The 20,704-nt window shown below is 39.3% G+C and overlaps 1 protein-coding gene across 8 annotated transcripts in view; it reads left to right on the top strand.

Moving 5' to 3' along the window:
• The window catches only part of ANK2 (ankyrin 2), a 566,593-nt gene that overhangs the window by 179,614 nt on the left and 366,275 nt on the right, over window positions 1-20,704 (top strand). For 2 of the 8 annotated variants that reach the window (XM_073340924.2, XM_073340931.2), the window contains exon 1: window positions 14,141-14,323. The exons of 3 other annotated variants lie outside the window; for them this stretch is intronic. In XM_073340924.2, coding sequence (XP_073197025.2) covers window positions 14,240-14,323 — 84 coding nt within the window. In that variant the 5' untranslated portion in view covers window positions 14,141-14,239. Of the gene's footprint in view, window positions 1-14,140; window positions 14,324-20,704 lie in introns of those variants that run through there. 3 more of the 8 variants (XM_073340948.2, XM_073340940.1, XM_073340943.2) reach the window with 2 other exon arrangements.

Consider the following 20,704-nt stretch of genomic DNA (forward strand, 5'->3'; position numbering starts at 1 on the left):
AGTTGTGTAATTGTGTACTGTAAAGGCAGTTCTCATCAAAATTAGAACGTGTTACTTACTTGGCAACAGCCAAGGTGAAAACTGGAAACATTATTTATGTTCATTTATTGCTTCAAATGTGTATTTTGATACAATTTTAAAGGACACATCATTTTCTGAAATGATTGATATCCTGTGACTGTACAATCAATTGTTTGCATATATATAAGGCTTCTCCTGGAAGTGCATGTTCAGCTTCCATTGAAATACGGAGGAGTTGTATATGTCTGTCTAGAGGTCAGAAATTGGCCCAGAGATTTGAGTAAAGAGTTTGAAAACAGAGCAATAACACATTAAAGGGGTGAAGATATTAATCCGTTCAGACTTCGGTAAACCTGATCAGTGGAGAACGGGACTAGCTAGGTGAGGAGAATAGGACTGGGACAAGGGTATAAGTGCGCAAGAGACAGCATAATGGACATGCTCTGGGGAAAAATCAGACACTTGCTTCATTTGTTGCAGGAATTGGAAAGAGTGTAGTGAATGAGGCAGGAGACTGCAGGAAGGCAAAGGCAGTTGAATGGTACCCTGCAATTTGGATTCTATCCCTGCCTCTACTACAGAGCTTCTGTGTGATTCTGGGCAAGTCACTTAAACCAAACTTTTCACAGGTGGTCACTAATTGTATGTTCCTCTTTTTCTGGGTGTCTGACTTGAGATCCTGGCATTTGATTAGCAGAAGTGTTGAGCGTTCAGAGCTGCAACTGAAGTCAGTGGGAATTGTGCTTGAATATATAGAGTGCTATGTAATGCTGCATACACTGAAAAATCAGATGCTGGTATTTCAAATTGGGCACCCAGAATTAGTGAATATTTGACCCTTAATCTTTTTGTATCTCTCTATATAAAATGGAGGTAATACCATGCCCTCACCTCACAGGGGCATTGTGAAAATTAATTAATGTTTATGAAGCACTCGGAAACTGTAGTGATGAGCACCAGAGAAAAGCCTGTGAGGAAATAAATTGTCTGTTCAGAGCAAGGTTTTTGATAATAGGCAATAAATAAGACATGGGACCACACATTGAAAGCTGAGGAGAAAACAAAGTATTGAATAGTAAGCACCATCCATTTTGTGCACTGAATGAGGCAATGGTTTTATGGAAAAAATAGTATGTGATCATGTAGTGAAAGACTAATAATACATATTCACAAAGAGGCCAAATTAAGGTTGTACAAATTACTTTCTAACTTTTGAGTGCTTGGCGTTGCAGTCTTAATAGTGTTCTTCTAACATACTTGCTTGTGTGTAATATCTTAGCTTTACAAAAAACAAACAAACTGAAAAAACAGAAATTCTAAACATGTGGCATTATACTGACACCTATATGGGCCATCAGCAGGGTTGGAATATGTACGTCCTTCACGCAGATCTCTGCCATTTGAGTGAATGGAGCAAGTGATAGCAATCTTCTTGCTGCCATCTTCTTTGTGGCTCAGCACTAGAAGGAGATGGGACACATTGCCAGGGTTTCACAGACATTTGCTGACAGCAGAGGAATGGTGAGACTCTGGAATTTAGGATTCCATTCCAGGCTCTGGAAAGGAGTGTCCTCTAATGGGCATAGACTCTATTTCCCCCCAAGAATTCCTCTACAACTTGCCTATCTCCTTCAACCTGTCCTTGTCCCAGTTCTCTCTCTTCCCTACCCAGGCTCCTCATCCCAGTACTATTCTCTTCATCTAGCCAGTTTCCACTGCTTGATCCATTCCCAGTCTCTCCCTGTCCAGCATGTCCTTGTCTTACCCCTCCAGACAGTGTCAGTCTCTTTGCACAGCCATTCCCAGCCCCGCCCAGCCCCTTTTTGGCTCCTCATTCCCAGTCCTTACCTCCCCTCACTCATGTTCCCCATCCCCACTGGCACCCAGTCCCAACCTCACCATCCTCCCTCCCAGACTCCTCTTCCAAATCTGTGTCCTTTGTCCCCTCTTAAGTTTCCCAGTCTCTGTCAAACTAGTCCCAGTTCTCCCTCAAAACCTCAGCTTCTTGTCAGTTTTTCTCCTCTGCTCCATCACACAGTTTGGAGTGGCTCACGTGAGTGCCAACCTCTGGGCAGACTGTCAAGATGCAGGGTAGACACCCCAAACTGGTGATATGTTCTATAATTAGATTTCACCAACCCAGTAACAAGTGTGAACTCCTAGAACAGTATACCAGTCTTACCACGGAGTCACAGACAGTCCCCTTGGTCATTTCAGTCCATCTTGCCACTCAGGTAAGCTGGACTTAGTAATAGATGGATGCTATACCCTAAAGCTCACAAAATATTCAGGTTACTCCCAGTTTCAAATGACCAGTCACTTACCTCAGGTTGATTTGTACCTTAGATTTACACCAAAGACAATGCTTTGTTGCCAATCCCATATAGTAAACTATCTAAGGATTTATTAACTAAGAAAATAAATGAGCGTTAGTACAAGGTTAAAGCAGGCAAATATATCTACACAAATGAGTTAGTCTGTGGTTTCAAAAGGTGACAGAACTGTAGTAATTTGTCAGCTTTGAATGTCTTTTAGGGCGACCCTGTGGATCTCTGCTTCTGTTTCATAGCTCTGGCCCTGAGAGAGTCCAAACAACAACAGATGAAAAATTTTCTTGTCAGCTTGTCTCGCAATGGCCTATTTAGTTTTGATAGGGAAAGAGATGATCCCTCCTGACTGTGTTCACAATTTCAGCAAACATTTTTTACAGTTACAAAGCAAAAGTGAAGCAAAAACTATATCAAGTGCTATAAGCTAATATTTAAGATATTGTAACTGAGATTAATGCATGCAGCAACTTTACAAGCATTTCATAAAGTCTAAACACATTGTTATAAATCCAGTAGCCATCTTAACCACACTAACACACAGGTGAAAGAGACTGGTTTTCCGCAATGAATTTGTCAGTGCTCAGCTGAAGCCTAAGCCTTGGCAAGAGCTGGCACCTGTTCTGCTAGTGTCACACCCTCTCTCTCCTCTTTCCCTTCCATCTTACTGGTTTTGACTCCCAGTCTCCCTGCCCAGCTAGTCCCAGTCTCCCCTCAGTCCAGCTGCTCCCAATCCCAGATTTACACTCTCTCCCCTATCAGCCTCTAGTGCCACTTGCCACCTCTTCCCCCAAGCTTCTTGTTTCAGTCTATTTCCCCCTTCCCCTGGAGGTCCAGCTCTTATCCCCTCTGTATTCAAACCATTCAGCTTCTTCCTTTAAGCTGCCTAACATGTGAGTCACTGAGTGCACAGGAGAGACAAGCTCTCCATTCTCAGTTCAGGTGATCAGACCCAGACCTGGCATGGTCCACAGCAGTCCAGAATTGCAGTTGCATGAAAAGTCCTGTTCAGCGCCAGACTGGAGCAGCGTGGATGGAACCTTCTGGGAATTTAGCTGCTAAAATCTAAGACATCTACTGAGCATTAGCCAATGGCAATTTTTTCAAAGGCAAAAAAATTTGGATACATTTGTCAATTTTCATAAGGAAGCAAAAGGCACTTTATAGCACATTTCAAATCCCTGCTCAAAAGCAGTGGGTGAGATAGAGCTTTTCAAAGAAAAGAAAAGAATTTTTTAACACAGGAAAAACAGCATATTTTTCTTAGCATTGTTCTTAGTAACAGCTGAACTGTTTCAGCAGAAATTTCCCTCCCAAAATTAGCCTGAGACAAACACTTGGTATGACAAATTTAATCCCAAATGGTTAAAGTTTGACAAAATTATAAGCAACTGAAAACAATCTGGCAATCAATAATATGGGCTGTTACCAGCCCTTCCTGTAATATTTATATTTTCATTCTGATAGGCTTATTATAATTCATGGCACAGAGACAGAGCTTAATATAAACATTGTTCATTATTTTGTTGTGGCCTTCTGAGACATTGTTATAAGACAAGACACGCTTTTCTCATAGATAATGTAAATCCAATGAATTGAGATCCTGTGACATAAATGATGATGTTTTTGCCTCATTCTTTTGCATTAAAACTGGTTTCTGAATTCACTTCTGGTAATCGTTGCCTCCCCAGACAAACACAGTCAGTTCTTGTTCACCCTGAAATAAAACATAAACAAATTAACTAACTGAAAAACCAAAACCAAAAATCCAAAGCACTTGAGGGAATGTTTCTAGTCCGAAATTATCCACACCAGGTGTCTGGTTACTATAGCAATCGCCAGATGGCATGTGACCAACATGATAATTTTAAGGTGCTTGAGAGCCCAGTCTTTTGCCTCTCTAAAAAGAGAGGCCTATAAGTTTGTCAGCTAAACAGTGGTGTCATTTGACATCATGTAAATTCAACTACAACAAGTGACAGAGGTGGTGCTAGCCCACTGGGGGCTCTAAACAGGAATATTTTGGGAGGCCCCCACACAACACACAAAAAGCACATAAGGGGACCCTCTTGAGCTGCTCCGGGTCCTAAGCAATTGCTTAGTCTGCTTACTCCTAGCTTTGGGTCTACTGAAAAGAGTTTATGGATGGATGCTTGATGCAAATGGTTGATTTGCAGCTCTCCCTGTGAAGAAAATGGTGCATTCAATTAATAGGTTTTAATTTATTTGAAGGACAGAATATTACAAGCCCTGAAAGAATTTCCTTTGCACTTTTATGCATTGCAACATGCTTATTGTTTTTGTCTGGATTTTGCCCGGCAATTTAATTGTGTGGGAATCTGTTGTGTATATGTGTTTGGAGGATCTGCAATATATTCACAAACAAATGTTCTTCTGAACAACTTGGCAGCAGTCAGATGCAGCTAACTCTAAACCAAGATCTGATATGTGTAAAACAAATGAGTAATTAATATTCTACTGCAGAGTGACTGGGGCCTTTGTAAAAAAAACCAAACAGATCACATTTTACAGTCAATATCAGAATTATTCGAGTTGGTCTAGTGAATCAGGTGACTTGGGTACTCTAAATTACACCCATCTCTAGCACAGAAGGGACCCAGGTTCCACAATATTTGTCTGCATTATCTGAAGATGGATAAACTCTTTTATGAATGTTGTTACAATTATTTCAATTTATAGCTTTGTTGAATTGGGCATTCATTAAATTATTTATACATGCTGAGAAGAATCTTATATAAAATCATAGTCCTTGATGGAAAATGTTTCTTTAGAAATGTTCCTTGATATTTCTGTAGAGTGATATTTACTGTAGAATTAAAACCTACATGCATCAATCCTTAGCAATTCCAAAATAAAAGTTAAATGCCAGTAACAAACTCACAAGTGAAATTCTGATACAGATATGTTTTTGCTTTGTCTTAGTTAGTGACCTCCTCTCCTGCCCCTGCAAATAGTGCAAGCATAATTGTAATAAAGATCAGTGTGAAAGAGAGGGTGTGGGCTAGTGGTAAGAACAGTGGGCTCGGAGAGAGGACTCCTGGATTCTGCTCCTAGCCCTTGCCAATTACTCACTGGGTTTGTCACTCTGTGTTTCTCCAAGATGGAGACCAAACCTGTGGGTTTCTCACAACTGTTGCTTGTTAAATGCCTGTGTTTGCATAATAGCTTTGGAACAACTCTTTCTCCCTCTGATTTTTGTTTTGTGTAATTCAATCTCTGTTCTATTTGGCTAATGGAAACAGAAAACAAGCACACGGTAAAGTATTAACATACACAAAGAACAAAGGGTTAGATACCTTTGTGTTGAGGTCTCCTGACAATAGCAGATACACAGCTGGGGAGATGAGTCACCCAGGTGATGAAGTGAGCTGTAGCTCACAAAAGCTTATGCTCAAATAAATTTGTTAGTCTCTAAGATGCCACAAGTACTCCTTTTCTTTTTGCGGATACAGACTAACATGGCTGCTACTCTGAAACCAGGTGAATTTGTCACTGAAGATGTTTTCTGGCTTTCTAGCATGTTGATAAATGAAGTGTTTGACTCCTCTGCTGCATGACACATCATCATGTAAATTTTTTGTGATTCTGAAGGAAACAAAGGGTGAACAGGTTACATTTAAAAATGTACAGGGAGACAGTTTTATTCTGTGCTGCTGTCCATTACTTTTGGTGCTGACATAAACAAAGAAAAAAATGCAGACCTGACCAGCATTATTTAACCTACTTACTTTAAAAATAAGTGAAAAGTATATCTAGACAACTTTACTTGTATCTCTTTAGAGAGTGAGGATTGCTGTAAAATGGGGTATGATTTATTATCTTGAGTTGGATGCACCAGAAGGTTATTCATATCAATATGGTATAAATCCAGAAGGAAAATCATTTCATACCAAACCTTTCCAAGTGCAAGTTAGTTAGGTATGAAATCCAGTCCTTAGGTTGCTTTAAGTTGTGCTGATGGCTGGCCCCAGAATTTGCAAGGTCCAAAGGGGCCTGAATTTTCCCACTTCACCCATCCTTTCCTGTGCTGGGCATAGAAAGGAGCAACATGGAATCTGCCCTTTGTGTCTGTATATGGTGATTGACTTGTACCTTTTGATTGCTTTATAATAAAGCCTATTTAATTACTGTTTTAATGGCTATTTTGCATACCTACTCCTGCATCTCTTCTTTACCTATAATCTACTTTAGTTCTTTCTGTTTTCTGTCTCCTTTTTATTCTATAGTTTTTCTTTCTGACTAAAAGAAATCCACTCCAAAGCCACCTACTTGATCTCCTTTTCTTTCTGTCTTTTTGTGGGTCTGCTATTGGTTCTGTCTGTGCTTCACTTATTGTGGAGAGAATGATTATCGCTTAGGAGACTCTTACATAACAGTGCAGAAGTGCTGGTTTATTAGGTATTATGTATAGTTTAACTTCAGCATTCCTCTTGAGGGATAGAAATAATGTAAAATGCCATTTGTCCAGTATTGAAGATATAATTAAAAATAAAAATAAATGCCTTACCCTTTCCCCTTCTCTCCTACCTCCCATTTTGGCCTGGTTTGATGATTTTAATGATAAACCATAGTTGGTCTGGTCTCCTATACCCCCTAATCCTTCCTCCCTCGCTCCCTCCCTCCCTCCCCCTGTGATTTACTCTATTGTTCTTTCCTTATCATTGTGGGACAGATGCAGCCCTCAGGGTTGAGATCAAGGTAACCAGTAGAAACCAGAAACCTCTCAAGGGAGACTCAAGAAACCCCAGAAGATCATCCTGTACAGACCATTTAATAAGTGCAGAACAATTAATGAATATTAAATACAGACACTATTAACAAAATACAACTATCTGCCTTTTGAGAAAGCAAAACATTTGCATTTATTCAAGTGGAACACACAAGTGCTTTAGTGATAGCAACAATTAAATGTATTTTTATACTTTAAATGACAGGTTGGATTCTGAATTCAGTGAAAGATTGATCAGTGGGCTGATATGTTCAGTGTGTTAGGAATTACTCCCCCCTGCCCCACCCCGCTCCAAGAAGTGGCATAAATGTGGATGAAATAGCCCAGTGTTGCAGAGGAAAGTCCTAATTTGAATATGATATATCTTTCTAATGTTTCTCCATTTCACTATTTTTCTTTGTAATGGCTGAATGCCTGTCATGTGGGATTAAATGGGTGTGTTGCTGTTGACTTCAGTGGGAGTGGATTTGGCTTTACAGAATGATTATTTGTATTGTAGTAGTGCCCAATTGCAGATGAGTAACCCACCATGCTTATGTGCAGTATAAACACATGACAGATAAAGAGAGTCCCTGCCTTGAGGATCTTAAATCTAAGTAAGATCTGCATGGTGGGTCAGGAAAGGCTACGTGAAAAAGCTGTTGGTGTTGTAGTTTAAGCAATAAAACCAATAATATGGATGCAAATAAATCTCTTTAATCTAATTTGCTTTGGAAAAGGGGAGCATCAATTAGTTGATTAATCCTTTGTCTGAATAACTTAGCTAATGAAAGCTCAGCAAATTATTGTGGGTCTTTATCAAAACTACAAAACCCACTTCTTTTTCACATCCTCTGCATCAATGATCTTCACTGTAAATGAAATCAACATTTATTTGATATTGAAAGGTGGAGTGGAAAGCAAATTAAAAGCCAAATGGGAAATGTCAGTTAACTCAATTGTTTGATCTTTCTTAACTTCATACACATGGGGCCCATGCCTGTTGTTCTTGCTCATGTAAAATGTGATGTCACTTCCTATGTTTTCCCATGGTCAGAGTAAGTGCGGGGAAGGCAGCTTGATCCATTAAAGAAAACAATGGTAAAATGTCTCCTCTTCGAAGTTTTTCTAGTTTGGTGATATATGTAACAGATTGTTTATTCTTTTCTTTATTGCAAAAGAGAAGTGTAGGTGGGGGATGGGCAGGGGGGAGTGAAAAAAGCTTGAGGGAAAACCAGAGAAAATAGTTTGGGATTGTTTCTAGCTTGATCACACTATGATCTCTGCTGCTTGTTGTAGAATCTGCTGTAGAATCTGATTTTTTCCTAAATTCTGTAATAACTAAGACTAGGGATATTATTTACCTTATCTATTCCGATCCCAAAGAAGTTTTTGGTGTTTGCCCATGATTTCCAGGGCTGTGAGAGCTATTGCTTAGTGCATTAATGATTATCCTGTTTGCCTACACAATCTCATTATAATATCGGTTCCTAAATTGTATTATACTTTAAAACACATTGAGGTACACTCTGAAGCAATTCCTGTTTTCAGTGTACTTTGAGAGCAGCCTATAATCCAAATTAAAAGGAGATTCAGGAATCAGAAGAGTACAGTGGTCCTCCCTTCTTAGATTCCTGATTCAAAGAAAACATGCCAACTTTCTCCTGTTTGGGTGGCTGACCTAGTACTCTACGTAGCAGACTGTCATGGATAAGGTTGTCAGTTGCATGCTAAAGATTATTGGTATGAAAGAAAAGATTCTTTAGCAGGTGAGTAGAACAACACGTGAAAAGAGCTTTCTGACAAGTACTAACTCTCTCACCTTCAAGAACTATCAAAATGCTTTTCAACCGTTATTACTATTTTCATAAATTCCTCTCATGCATCACATTTGTCTATAATCTTAGGCAAATCGTCAGATGACTGGCTCCCAAATTGGGATGGATTAAAATGGAAAAACAGGATATATCTGAGAAACCTGATTTCACAGTAAACAAGGAGGATGCAAAGTTGGCTAATGGAAAGCATCCAATTTGCTAGTAGATTCAGAAGAGGCTAAAGTCATGCCCAGCAGTAGACATTCCTGTTGTATCTCGGGCCAAATCTTCTGCTGGTGTAAGTCACTGCAGCTTCCTTGACGTCAAACAGACTCCTTGTTTACTTATTCTTGACTACTTATTTTAACTGCCTCTGGAAACTGTTTGCTGGCTGAATGATTTATCATTCTTCCATTCTGACATGTTTCAGATGGGCCCAGTAGCTGGTTCTTGGTGGCCTTCTGTTCACTAAAAACCTGACTGAGACCACCCATTTAAAAAGGTTAGCAAACACTGATCAGATGCCAGTGACTTGATCCAGAGGTGAAAGTTTACATATTCTTGTGCCAGTCCCATGAGTCATCCAGTCCCTTTTTTCACCTCCTATGTCTCCATCAATGGTGAATCTCATCTGTTGATATGAAGTCTTTTGTTTAATCCAGTTTGATAACAGAAGCTTGAGAAGGTAGACTTTTCTCTTGCCCTGTTCAATGGTAGTGGTTTTTTTTCCTTTGGGTGCTACTGTTGTCATCGATGCCTCAGTTGAAGTAAGTTCCCTTCCTTACTGCAAAGAAATTAAAGTATACTTTAAGCTTTTACTCTCCCTGACCTTATTTTCCCAAACTAAGCATTTTTGCCTTCAAATTCCATGATAGAAAGGACTTCTAAGTCGAAACTTCAGAACTCCTTTTGTAGCAATTGGGTTTCCTTGGGCATATAGTTGGGTTAGTAAATTGCTTCTGAAATGTGTGGCTAATATATTCAAACCTGCGTGTCTGAAGTTAGGTTACTAAAATCATACATAGACAACTAAATAGCAGTGGCCTGATTTTCAAAGGTGCTGAACCATCTGCAGCTCATGTTGACTTCACTTGGAGGTGGGGTTGCTTGGTGCGTCTGAAGATTAGGCCTCTTCATATTTAGGCACCTCATTTTAGGCACCAAACTATGAAAATTTGCCCACAATCACAGTTCTGAGAGTGTTGGTGAAGTGTACTATGCCTCTTAGGATGTGTTGATATGTTGGACACTGTAATATTTAGCAATAGCCATTTGCGCTGTATCAGGACTACTGTTCCTGACAGCTGTTGGAAATTCTCCCTCAGCTCAAGTAGCAAAGCAAATGTTTTTGGGCATGAAGTTCGTAGCATTGAAAACAAAACAAGCAATTCAGTAAGGAAGCATTTCTCACAAACTAAGAGAGCACTTATCAGATTAAAGGGATTGATTTAATTCTGCTGCAAGAGGATTCTTGAACACTTTCATGGGGACTAGCTGGCATGTTGTTAAGGAACTTTCAAAGAACTGTTCCATAATTTGCTTGCTGTTGTGTGTTTTTAGGGACTTCTGGATGTGTAATCCTTTGGCAGCTTTGTGAACAAAATTGAAACCAGGATTTATTCAGCCCCATTAAAGTTGTTCGAAGGGAGATGATTTTATACTGCTCCGTCTCTGTGGAGTACTATTTCCTTTAGTTTTTCATAGATAATTCCAGAATGCATAGGGACTAAAGTTAGCTATAAGAAGCGAACTAGCTAAGTTCTCCATTGTCATAATTACTGGTTTGGGTCCATCTCAAATTAAATAGATCAAAAGACTAGTTACAAGGAGATACGGACAGTAGAGTTTCCTTTCACTGTTCCATCTGAACACCTAAACTCTCATTCATGGGATCTTGGTGATCATGTATTACCAACCACTGATCTCATAATTGTTTTGTGGTCAGACTTCCTGTTGGAAGCTGATGGTTGTTTATCATGTATGTGATTGAACCATTCCACTGTTAGTGAGTTAACTTTTCAATCCCTGCACCATATAATTTTAAGGGCCTCCAATGTTAAAAGACTGACAGCTTGTATAGCGTTTTGCCAGCTAATGCATTGTGCACTGGGAAGTGGACCCCATAAGATATAAACATGGCACCAGCAAATCTCTCCCACCTGGGGCTTCTTCCAGCCATCTGTTATCTAGGAGTATATTAAGCAGGCTGGCAGTTTGAAGAATACTGAGGAATAAGTGGGACATCCAACATCCTTTCTCTTTGACTTTAAGTTATCTGAGCCAAGTGAGGCATTATTAGTTCACATAAAATATGTTCAGTGATAAACAGTTTGACTCCCTATTTACTAAGTTTCATATTCTGTGGTAACAGGATATAAGAAATTGTAACATGTCAGAGTGTGAACATTATTTTCCATGACTGCATGTAAGATCCTGTCGCCAAAAATTAATTCCCAGACTTAGAGAAAACAGGGAAACAGGAGTTAAGGTTAATGAGGATGTCGTCCTTCAGCGAGTTTGTACCATTCTAGCATTGTCTGTCCCATTAGTAGGTATTTGATATGCTTGTCACAACAAGCTTTTCAATTTATTCCTTTTGGAATATTGTCACAGTATACCCGTGATCTCCCATAAGGGTGATGCTGCACTGCTGCCATTATAAGCTAACAGAACAGGGAAAACATCTGAGAAGAAATGCACACTGTCACTAGCAAAACACCTATTCTTAATATCTAATAATCCTCCTTTGTTTGCAGTCTGTTCTTCTGGCCAGAAGTGGCTGCTTCCCCCTATATTTTTGTGTTCTCAAAAGCTTATGTGAGGGCGGAGCTGTGAGAACTTTTGAAAGCCTACCTAATCAAAGTGAAAATCTCAGAAACCTGCTTCATGCACCCCTGATCTCACAAGCTCTCACCGATGCCTGGCCACATTGCAGTGACAGTAGCCTTGTTTTTTCCCTAGTCTTTCTCTTTTATCTGGCTTTAGCCTTCCACCATGAATAACTCTTGGGACTTCCTGCCTGTTTCCCTGGCTGTCAGAGTTCTCTGGCAGCCATGTTTTCGTTTTCCTTTTCCAGCTGGAAGATCACAATAGATGTAGAATGTAGAGTGAAATTTGGGATAGCAGCTTCCATATTCTCGGGGGCCTGAGGCAAGCCTCAGAGTTGAAGAGAGCGGTCTTTCTAAGTCAAGCTGCATCACTGCAATACAATATAGTCAATGATTCTTCAGTGATGCAGTGTGCTGTTTTTTCCAGTGTCAATATTTTTTTCTGTCTGGGATTCTCATAGTTTAAAAATCCATGTTTTTAAATTTATCCAGTTTTTGTGACGTTTGCAAGAGAAATTCATACAGTAACAAAACAAACACTAAGTACTTTATCCCAAGGCACATCAAGGAGCAGTTTTGTAGTTGGGATATAGATGTAAACAGAAAGTTTTAAAAGTTTAGGCCTACAAGGGAAAGGGACCGAAAGGGAAAACAGCTGAGCATTTAAGATAGAGCATTTAAAAATTACTCTAGCACACGGGTATTTTGCTTATGAGTTAAAAGCACGCCCATGTCTTTCTAGGTTTCACAAATGATTCCTGACACTAATAACAAATGACTTCTCCATGATTTCCCCAAACATTTACCATGACAAATTACAGCTCTAATTATGGCATAACAGATGCAAAGTAATATTGTGTCTGCCTTCTTTGAGTTATCCCTCTCCTTACTTCAATATGAAGATTCCTACTTCTACTAAGAAAAAAGTCACCTCTAAGTAGCTCTAAATAAAGAGTTGCAGACTGCTGTTGCATATTGAACATATTGTTGTTATGATGCAGATGTTCGTTGTGTTAGCAGCTGATTTAGTCATGGAACTGCACATTCATGCCTTATTGGTTCCTTTCCACTTTCTCACCCCTCCTCCTCCTCCTCCACTGAGTAAGCAGTTAAAGTGACTTCTTCCTTTTGTTTCCCTCACCCTAGCTACTGTTAAGGAAGGAGGGCAAGTTTCTCTGTTTCTTTGTTCAGTAGTAAGTGGAAGAGTATTTTTGTTAGCATATTCACTGGAAGAAATAAAGAACTTTCTTTGCTATTCCTACAAGCATTTACATCAGTCCTTTCAAAACAAGGTGGGGGTGATTTAGTTTAGACTCTGAACTATTTGTTCACACTGTGGAAACCATTTTAGTATGATTTGGACTTAATCTCAACAATTCCACATGTAGTTTTCTTCGTCTATTGATGTTACAGCAGTGACTTCACTAATGTGCATGGGATTCAGGACAAGGGTATGTGTGTTTCTACTGCGCCTAGTACAACATGGAACCTATCTTGACTGGGGCCTCTGTCTGCTACTGTAATTGAAATAATAAATCTTAATTCATGAATTAGAGAGGTTGGATAGAATACTGGAAGGCTATGCAGGGCTCCAGTCCTAACACAGGCAGAAAACTGTTATTGAAGTATTATGGCACCTGGGAATGAGAATTTTGCCCACTTAAGAATTGGATCCAACAAAATATATTCATAAATTTGATTTAGATTCTTTGATTAGAATAAAACAAATCAGGAGTCTGTGCCCAGCAGGCATACCAGGTAAGAGAAGGTCTAGCTTCTAACATTCATTTCTTCCTTTCACACTATCAACTTTTCTTTCCACTGAAAGTACTAGTTAAATATGACTTCCATCTTTGTGGGTTTCTTTTCAAGTGGAACGGAATAACTGTAATCAGAATTTAATGTTCCAAAATTAGAATGCTCTCAGTAACCATGCTGCAAATCTGGAGTAAGAATTAGATGTGGGTTTACACCAGTATATAACTGAAAGCAGAATTTTGCCAAATGCATCCTTCCTTTGCATAAAATGTAATGTACCCCCTTGGGTTTAGGAAGCACTGCAAATTTGCTATAGTGATCTTATGTGCCTTGTATCCGCTCTGCGTTGAAGTGCTCTCACATACAGGGATTCTTGTGCAGCCTTTTCCCCACATCTCATAAAAAAGGAGATTGTATCAAGCAACAGCTAGTCATCATGCTGATCCCTGCACCCTGTGCTAGACCCTGGCATTCTCAGTTCAAGGCTTTCTTCATTGTAAAGCATCCAGATTCTGTTGTTAATTGGTTGAATCAGATTTAACAATGCAGTCAGATAAACAGTTGTGGCAGCTGCTGCCATGGCAACATCATCATGCTCACCCTCCCAGTGCGCCCTCTTCCCTCCCCCACCAACACACACACACACAGACGTGCACACATACACCCCTCCTCTTCTCCAGCAAGTGACACACTCACTAAATGGTCTGTACAGTTGGGAGGGTTTAATGGCAGAGCTCTTTGCTTCCGAAACTGTTCAAAATGATGAATGGAGAAGCAGCCCAGAAAAGTGATGGTGGGGAGAAGTACAACGGCAGTAATCAGAGGAGGAAAAGACCCAAGAAGGTAATGAGAACAGAGACAGCAAAAATGTTGTGTGAAGAAACAGAGCGAGACTGTAGGAGTGGTTTGGAGACTAGGGATGCTGGAGCATCGAGCTTTGGTTGAAGTGCAGCGATATGTCTATAGCTTTCCACTTTCTCTTCCTCTGTAGATGAGGGAAAGGCAAGCAGTACTGTTTGTTGATAACGTTGTAGTTTAATGTAGAGCTCATAATGGGTGAGCTGGCTGAGATTCTGTGATGTGTATACAGCTAAGGTGTGTGGTGTACATGAAGCTTAGAGAGGGATTTTGTTGCTGCCACTGATGGATGGCTCCATAGCTAACCTGGTGAGAAAGAAAATCCTAGGGTTTTTGGTGTGTCTTGAAAGTGAACTAATAATGTTATGTTAACCAATCTGGGCAGTGAAGTGAAAGGCTTTTTTGACAAGCAGCAGCCTGTTTTGTTGCATTAGTCTTGACTTCATTAGACCGCAAATGCCTTTCAGCACTGGATTCAGTATGTCCCTTTTCGGATAGAGGCAATTAGTTGTGACAGAAGAGATTTTTACACCTGGACATGATGTCTCTGACTTAACTTTTATGGTTTTTTTTTTTTTTGAATGACTGCAAATTTACCTGCAAATGAATTTACCCACCTTTCATTTAATTTGCCAAGAAAGTTCTGTATTTCTTATGTTTGTTTAAGAAAATGGCTAAACAGAAGGTATAAAATTAATTTAAAAAATACAGTTCAGCATTTTGTATAGATCCCTGTAGCACTTCAGTGGTGAAAACCAAGAAGGTAAAACTATACAGCCACACCCAGTTTCCAAGACACTCTTTCTCTACAGCCAGGCTGAGTGACTGATTTAATTTTTACAGCTTCCAGTACCAAACAGTTGATCCCCTGACTTGAAGTAGTGTCCTTGTACAATTAAGACCACTGATTAAATCAACAAATTGCTCTTGACTATTTTTCATTTCTCTTTCTTTTAATGTGAAAGAGTGCAGATGATCCTGCAAAATTGTAAAATGGCAGGTAAGGCAAAAACTTATCTCAGCCACTCACCCATGTTTTATTTATTAAGGGCTAGATTCTGCCTCTCATTGAGTAACATCTTATCCTCCAAGTAGTCTGATTTAAATTGGACAACCCGTCTAGTAAGGTATTGCTCAAAGTGAGGCAGAATCTGGCCCTTAAAAACAGCTTGCAGTGAATATTCACTAATATATTTTGCAGTTGCCTTTTTTAAACCTGTATAGACTTTATATTGTTATAACATTGTGTTCCAGGAAAAAAAAAAACCACTATATTTTTAGAAATTGGATCGTATATGTTGGGTATAATGGAGACTAATTAACACAGGCCTTTAGAAAAAGAAGTTTGAACCGGTAAAGGAAGTCTCCTGATGAATAATAAATATAATATGTACATTTATATTTCACAAAGCCTGTGTTTGAATAACTACAAGTATGTGACATAAGCCAGCCAAAGCAAGAAAATGGAGAGAAGGCTGAAACATCCCCACCCCACTCCACTGTGCCTGGAATATTGCCTGAGTCTCCACACAGTGGGGAATTTTATATAGCACGTCAGGTGTTAGCATTTCTGCCTCATCTTAACTCTAAATTTTAGGGCCAAATTTTCAAAGGGCCTTTATCTGTGTGTATGTATGTAAAACTCATTTGTGTGTGCACCTGTGAGTATGTACATGCAGAAATGAGGTAATCAAGTGCAATTATATTAGACATTATTACTAGGGGAACTTGGAGCAGTCCTGCATTGGTAGAGAGATGGGCTAGAAGATCTAATAATATAGGTAGGTCTTTTCCATCTCTAACTTTTATGAATTACATCTGTTAGGTTGTTTTAAAACCTAAGTGTGTCAGACACTTCTTGTCCCTAAAATGCTAATATATTCCAGTCTGCTGCTAGCCAAATGAATGCATCAAAATGTGTGTATTTAAAAAAAAAAAAAAAAAAAAAAGGTCCAGTGTCTCCCAAGGGCTAATATATCTACATCTTTCAGAAATATAATAAGTGGCCACACAGCTCTTTAAAATAATCTTTTGATAATTTAAAAAAAAATAATTTGAGCTATTTCAATTCAAGTACAACAAAATAATCTTTAAGCCTTATCTTCTTGGTAACTTTCCTTACACATATTATAACAATGACTTGCATGCATTAGACATTGAGGCTTCAAGCCTGCAAAGGGTCCTGCCTGCATCCTGGACCCTTGCTTCCATGTGAAGTCTCCATGTGGCAGTATGGCTCAGCACATGAAGATTCCTTTGTTGACTCTGGGGATACATTGCTCGGACTTCGATTCAGTCAGATCCATGCAGGTGGATCTTCATGGCTGCCTGGAGTCCTGCTAAAGTCCCTGGGCCTCCTCATAAGCTCAGGAATCTGACTGTATGGCTTAGTGTGCAGGATTAGGGCCTAAATTTCTAGGTGAATTTAAAAAAAAATTTTTTTTTTACACATTCAATGTGGCTAAATAGATTTTAGAATTTTTTTTACTCTGCCTAGAAGAAAATATTAATACTAAGAGTTAACTGAAGTCAAAAGCTTATATCAGAGAAAGATGGGATATATTAGAATGGTGGTGTAGGGGCAGCATGAACAGTTTAGCTCCTGTATTCAGCGCAGGGGGATGATTCTTAATGTAAAGTCAGCACTTTAGCAGTAACATGCGTCATACGTGGAGCAGCACCTGTTGTCACTGGGCCTGTGCACCTGGTGCCTGTTGTAACACCCAACCTGTACAGTGCCATAGTGCTGATTAATTCCTAAAATTACCCTGATAGCTCCTGGGGTGTCATCCTGTGGCATCGTGAGCACGTTCTGGAAGGTGCTAAGGGCAATGGTGAGTACTTACCGGAAGGTCTCAAACTGCCGCTGGCTTCATTGGAGTATGCTTGGCTTGGGCCATGAGTTGTAGGATTCTATGAAGTTAATTTCTTATTATAGTACATTATTGTCCTGGGAAATGAGTCTTTTGGTTTTTTTTAAAATTGTAACACCTCTCTGTTAGGAAAAGCCTGTGGGCTTCTTTGTGGCAAGTTAACTTGTTTCTGTTTCCAGTAATACAAACACAGATGGCAAGAGGGTTTCTAAAACCCACGGATTTTTATTAAACTGGTGATCATAAAACACACAAAATGTATCATTGATGGATGCAGAAATGGTCTGTCTCACTTTAATAAAGACTCCCACTCTGAACAGATGCATTAGTTGCTCTTCAAGAGTGATTAACTTTAGGGACTGCCTCTCACTCTATGCTTGTCGTGTCAGGCACAAAGAAGACCCAGTCTCAGCTGCGGCATCTAGGCTCCACTATAGTATAAATAATAAGAAAAAAATGTAATTGTTAGTTTTGCTTGTTGTTGTTTGTTTTATTTAAACAACCTAGGTGTAGTGTAGAATAGGGAATAATTATTTTGCAGATTGGCCTTATATTACTTAAGAGGACAAATCAATAACGAAGACACGAAGTCTGGTGTTTGCATTGCAGACCTACATGCAAGGCTCTGGGAGTTCTGAGAGAATGGCTTTTGCAGTTTGTTACATCAAAAATTGGTTTCAGAGTAGCAGCCGTGTTAATCTGTATCTGTGAAAAGAAAAGAAAAAAGTACGTGTGGCACCTTAGAGACTAACAAATGTATTGGAGCATAAGCTAAATCTCCCCACTATATTTTCCACTGTATGCATCCAATGAAGTGAGCTGTAGCTCACGAAAGCTTATGCTCTAATAAATTTGTTAGTCTCTAAGGTGCCACAAGTACTCCTTCTCTTTTTATCAAAAAATGGTTATTTGTTTATTTGAAGCTAGCCTGGTGTGATTAGTGTGTTTATTTTTCTAAACCTGAATCTTTCACCCTATTTTAAGCTTAGCCAATAGTTTCACATTTGCCATTTTTCATATTAAATATCTCCTGCAGGTTTGTGCTTGCAAACATTGTAGACTGGCTTGCAGAGGTTGAATTATACTTACAGGCTGTTCAGTTTTAATGACTACAAATGTAGCTATTTAAACACTTACTGTATTAGTTTTGTAAATTACTTCATTTTTCCCTCCGCCAAATTCAGAGGAAAATTCTGTATCGATTGATCTCTATATTTGTGGAATACAAGCTAGTGAGGTGTCATAAATATTTATTAGTCAAAGCTGTTGTGAGTGCCATCAGAAGTAAATTTTTAACCAGTGGTCAGTCTTCCTGTAAAATCAATATGGAGATTTCTAAAATAATAGTTCCCATCTGCTGCGTTTGTTTGCTCTGTTTGTTGCCTTTATTTTCCTTTAGCTCTGCCCCATCCGGTCTTCATCAGTTGATTCTATCTCCCAATCTCTGCCATTGTTCCTGGAAACGGACAGGGTCTACACTACTCTTTGAACCAACAGATAGGCTCTTGCCTGGTTAGTTTAACCCTTCCCCCATCCCACCATCCTAGGAGAGGGTAACCTCTGCTAATCTCAGTGGAATGCTGGATTTTACTGCAAATTTAAAGGGCAGAAGGAGCTGGTGAAGAACAATTATGTTAAATAAATTATTTCTTTTTCTCATCCACATTTGAGTGGCTAAAATCGCTTGTACTAAAACTAAACCAAATTTAGCAGCTCTGATTTTAAGACCACTCACCAGTCTAGTGTGCTGATGAACAATTCTGGAAATAAAAGTACGTTCTTATACTCAGTGGTTCGAATTATCCTCTCTCACCAGTTTTTCAGATCTGTACTTCCATTGGCTTCGGTGGCTCCCACTTTTCATAGGTGTAAGCAAGAGGAGAATTGGGTTCAGTGTTTACAGTGGTGTTACTGAGATCAGAATCTGGCCCCCATCTCCTGTTCTCTGACAAGCTTTACAGTATATTAGATTCTTGGTATGAAATTAACTGCATGGTCACAATTTCATTTCGGTCATATTTTTTCTTCAGGTTTGATTGCTGTTTGTAGCAGATAGAAACATAAAATGAAGAGAGTGTTGTGTTTGTCTCAGTAGGCACTAAGGACATTCACCCATTGCAACAATGACATTGATGATCATAAAGTTCCCTATTAATTACTACGTACTGTGGATAGTTTAATAACGGAAGTCAACAAAAAGAGAAACTGTAGTCAAGTTTGGTATATCCTTGGAGGTAGGTATGTACATGAGGGGGTTAAAAGAGAACTATATTTTAATTTTAATGTACTATTTGAAAACTATTATTAGCTTTTGATTTTCTGTCTAGGGATGTTATGCTTAAGACAGAGTAAAATTCTCCTCTCTGTTCCACAGAGCAGTTCAGCTCAACTATGATATCCTATTCTCACTACTGGATCCAGTTTGAATTCTGTGCATGAAAGGAGAGCAGAATATTGGCTGAGATCATCTGCCAGGTGAACCTGAGAGGAGAAAATTGTTTAAGTAAAATCAAAGTGACAGAGTTCAACTAATGTTTACTTAAGCGTAAATGGTGCTTTGCATTCCGTGATCTCCAGGTTCTTTCCAGTCAATCCTCCAACCCTCTGTTAACCCCATTTTAAAGAAGGAGAAGCTGAGGCACATTTAGTTAAATGATTTTTCCACAGGTCATGTGTGAGGTTCTAGCAGAGCTGGTAATACCACTGCGGTGTCCTGATCTCCAGTCTCTTGATTTCACTGCTGATGAAGAGCATATGACAGGGGACACTTTCCCTTCTGTGACTTTATTAAGAACATCTTACGTTAATTACAAACCCACCCCTTATACAGTTATTGCTAGAGATGAACTGAAAACAAAACCACAATACTCCTGGACTGTTTGATCAAGATTTGGACTTTGCACATCAGGCTCACCTCTAGTTATAGTACACCTCATTTGAGGTACCTATTGCAAAACTTTGTGTAAAAATACAAATCTCTGTATGCAGTGGGCTTGGTTCTCATTTATACCAAGGCCAATGAAGACCAATGCAGCATTGTGAAGTGGCCTTAAAATAGATGTAAATGTGGCCTGAGAGTAAATGTGTATCAGACCTGTAGTGACTATTGAAGTTGAATTATGTGTAGCTTAATACACATTAGAGAAATTGGCATTGGTGTAACTACATCAGTGGGCAAGTTTCACAGGTATAAGCCCCACTTTGTCAGAGCCACACATCTACATTAGGAATTGGTACTCTTGGCAGCATATTGATATACTTATACCAGTGTACAGAGTCTCTGGCACCAAGGACAGGAACACATGCAGAAGATAAACAATGAGGACATATGAAGAACAAGACCTTGTACAATGCAGTTCTGGGCACTGTATAAATCATTGACAGCAATGAAAATGGTTATAGCGGAGTTGTACAAGATGCTTCTGCTACTGCAGTCAGGCAATGGGTGTGATATTACACTTTAGGAATGAGAGCATTAGCATGTAATGATCAC

This window comes from Lepidochelys kempii, chromosome 4, assembly GCF_965140285.1.
Source record: "Lepidochelys kempii isolate rLepKem1 chromosome 4, rLepKem1.hap1, whole genome shotgun sequence".
In the NCBI taxonomy this organism is placed as follows: Eukaryota; Metazoa; Chordata; order Testudines; family Cheloniidae; genus Lepidochelys; species Lepidochelys kempii.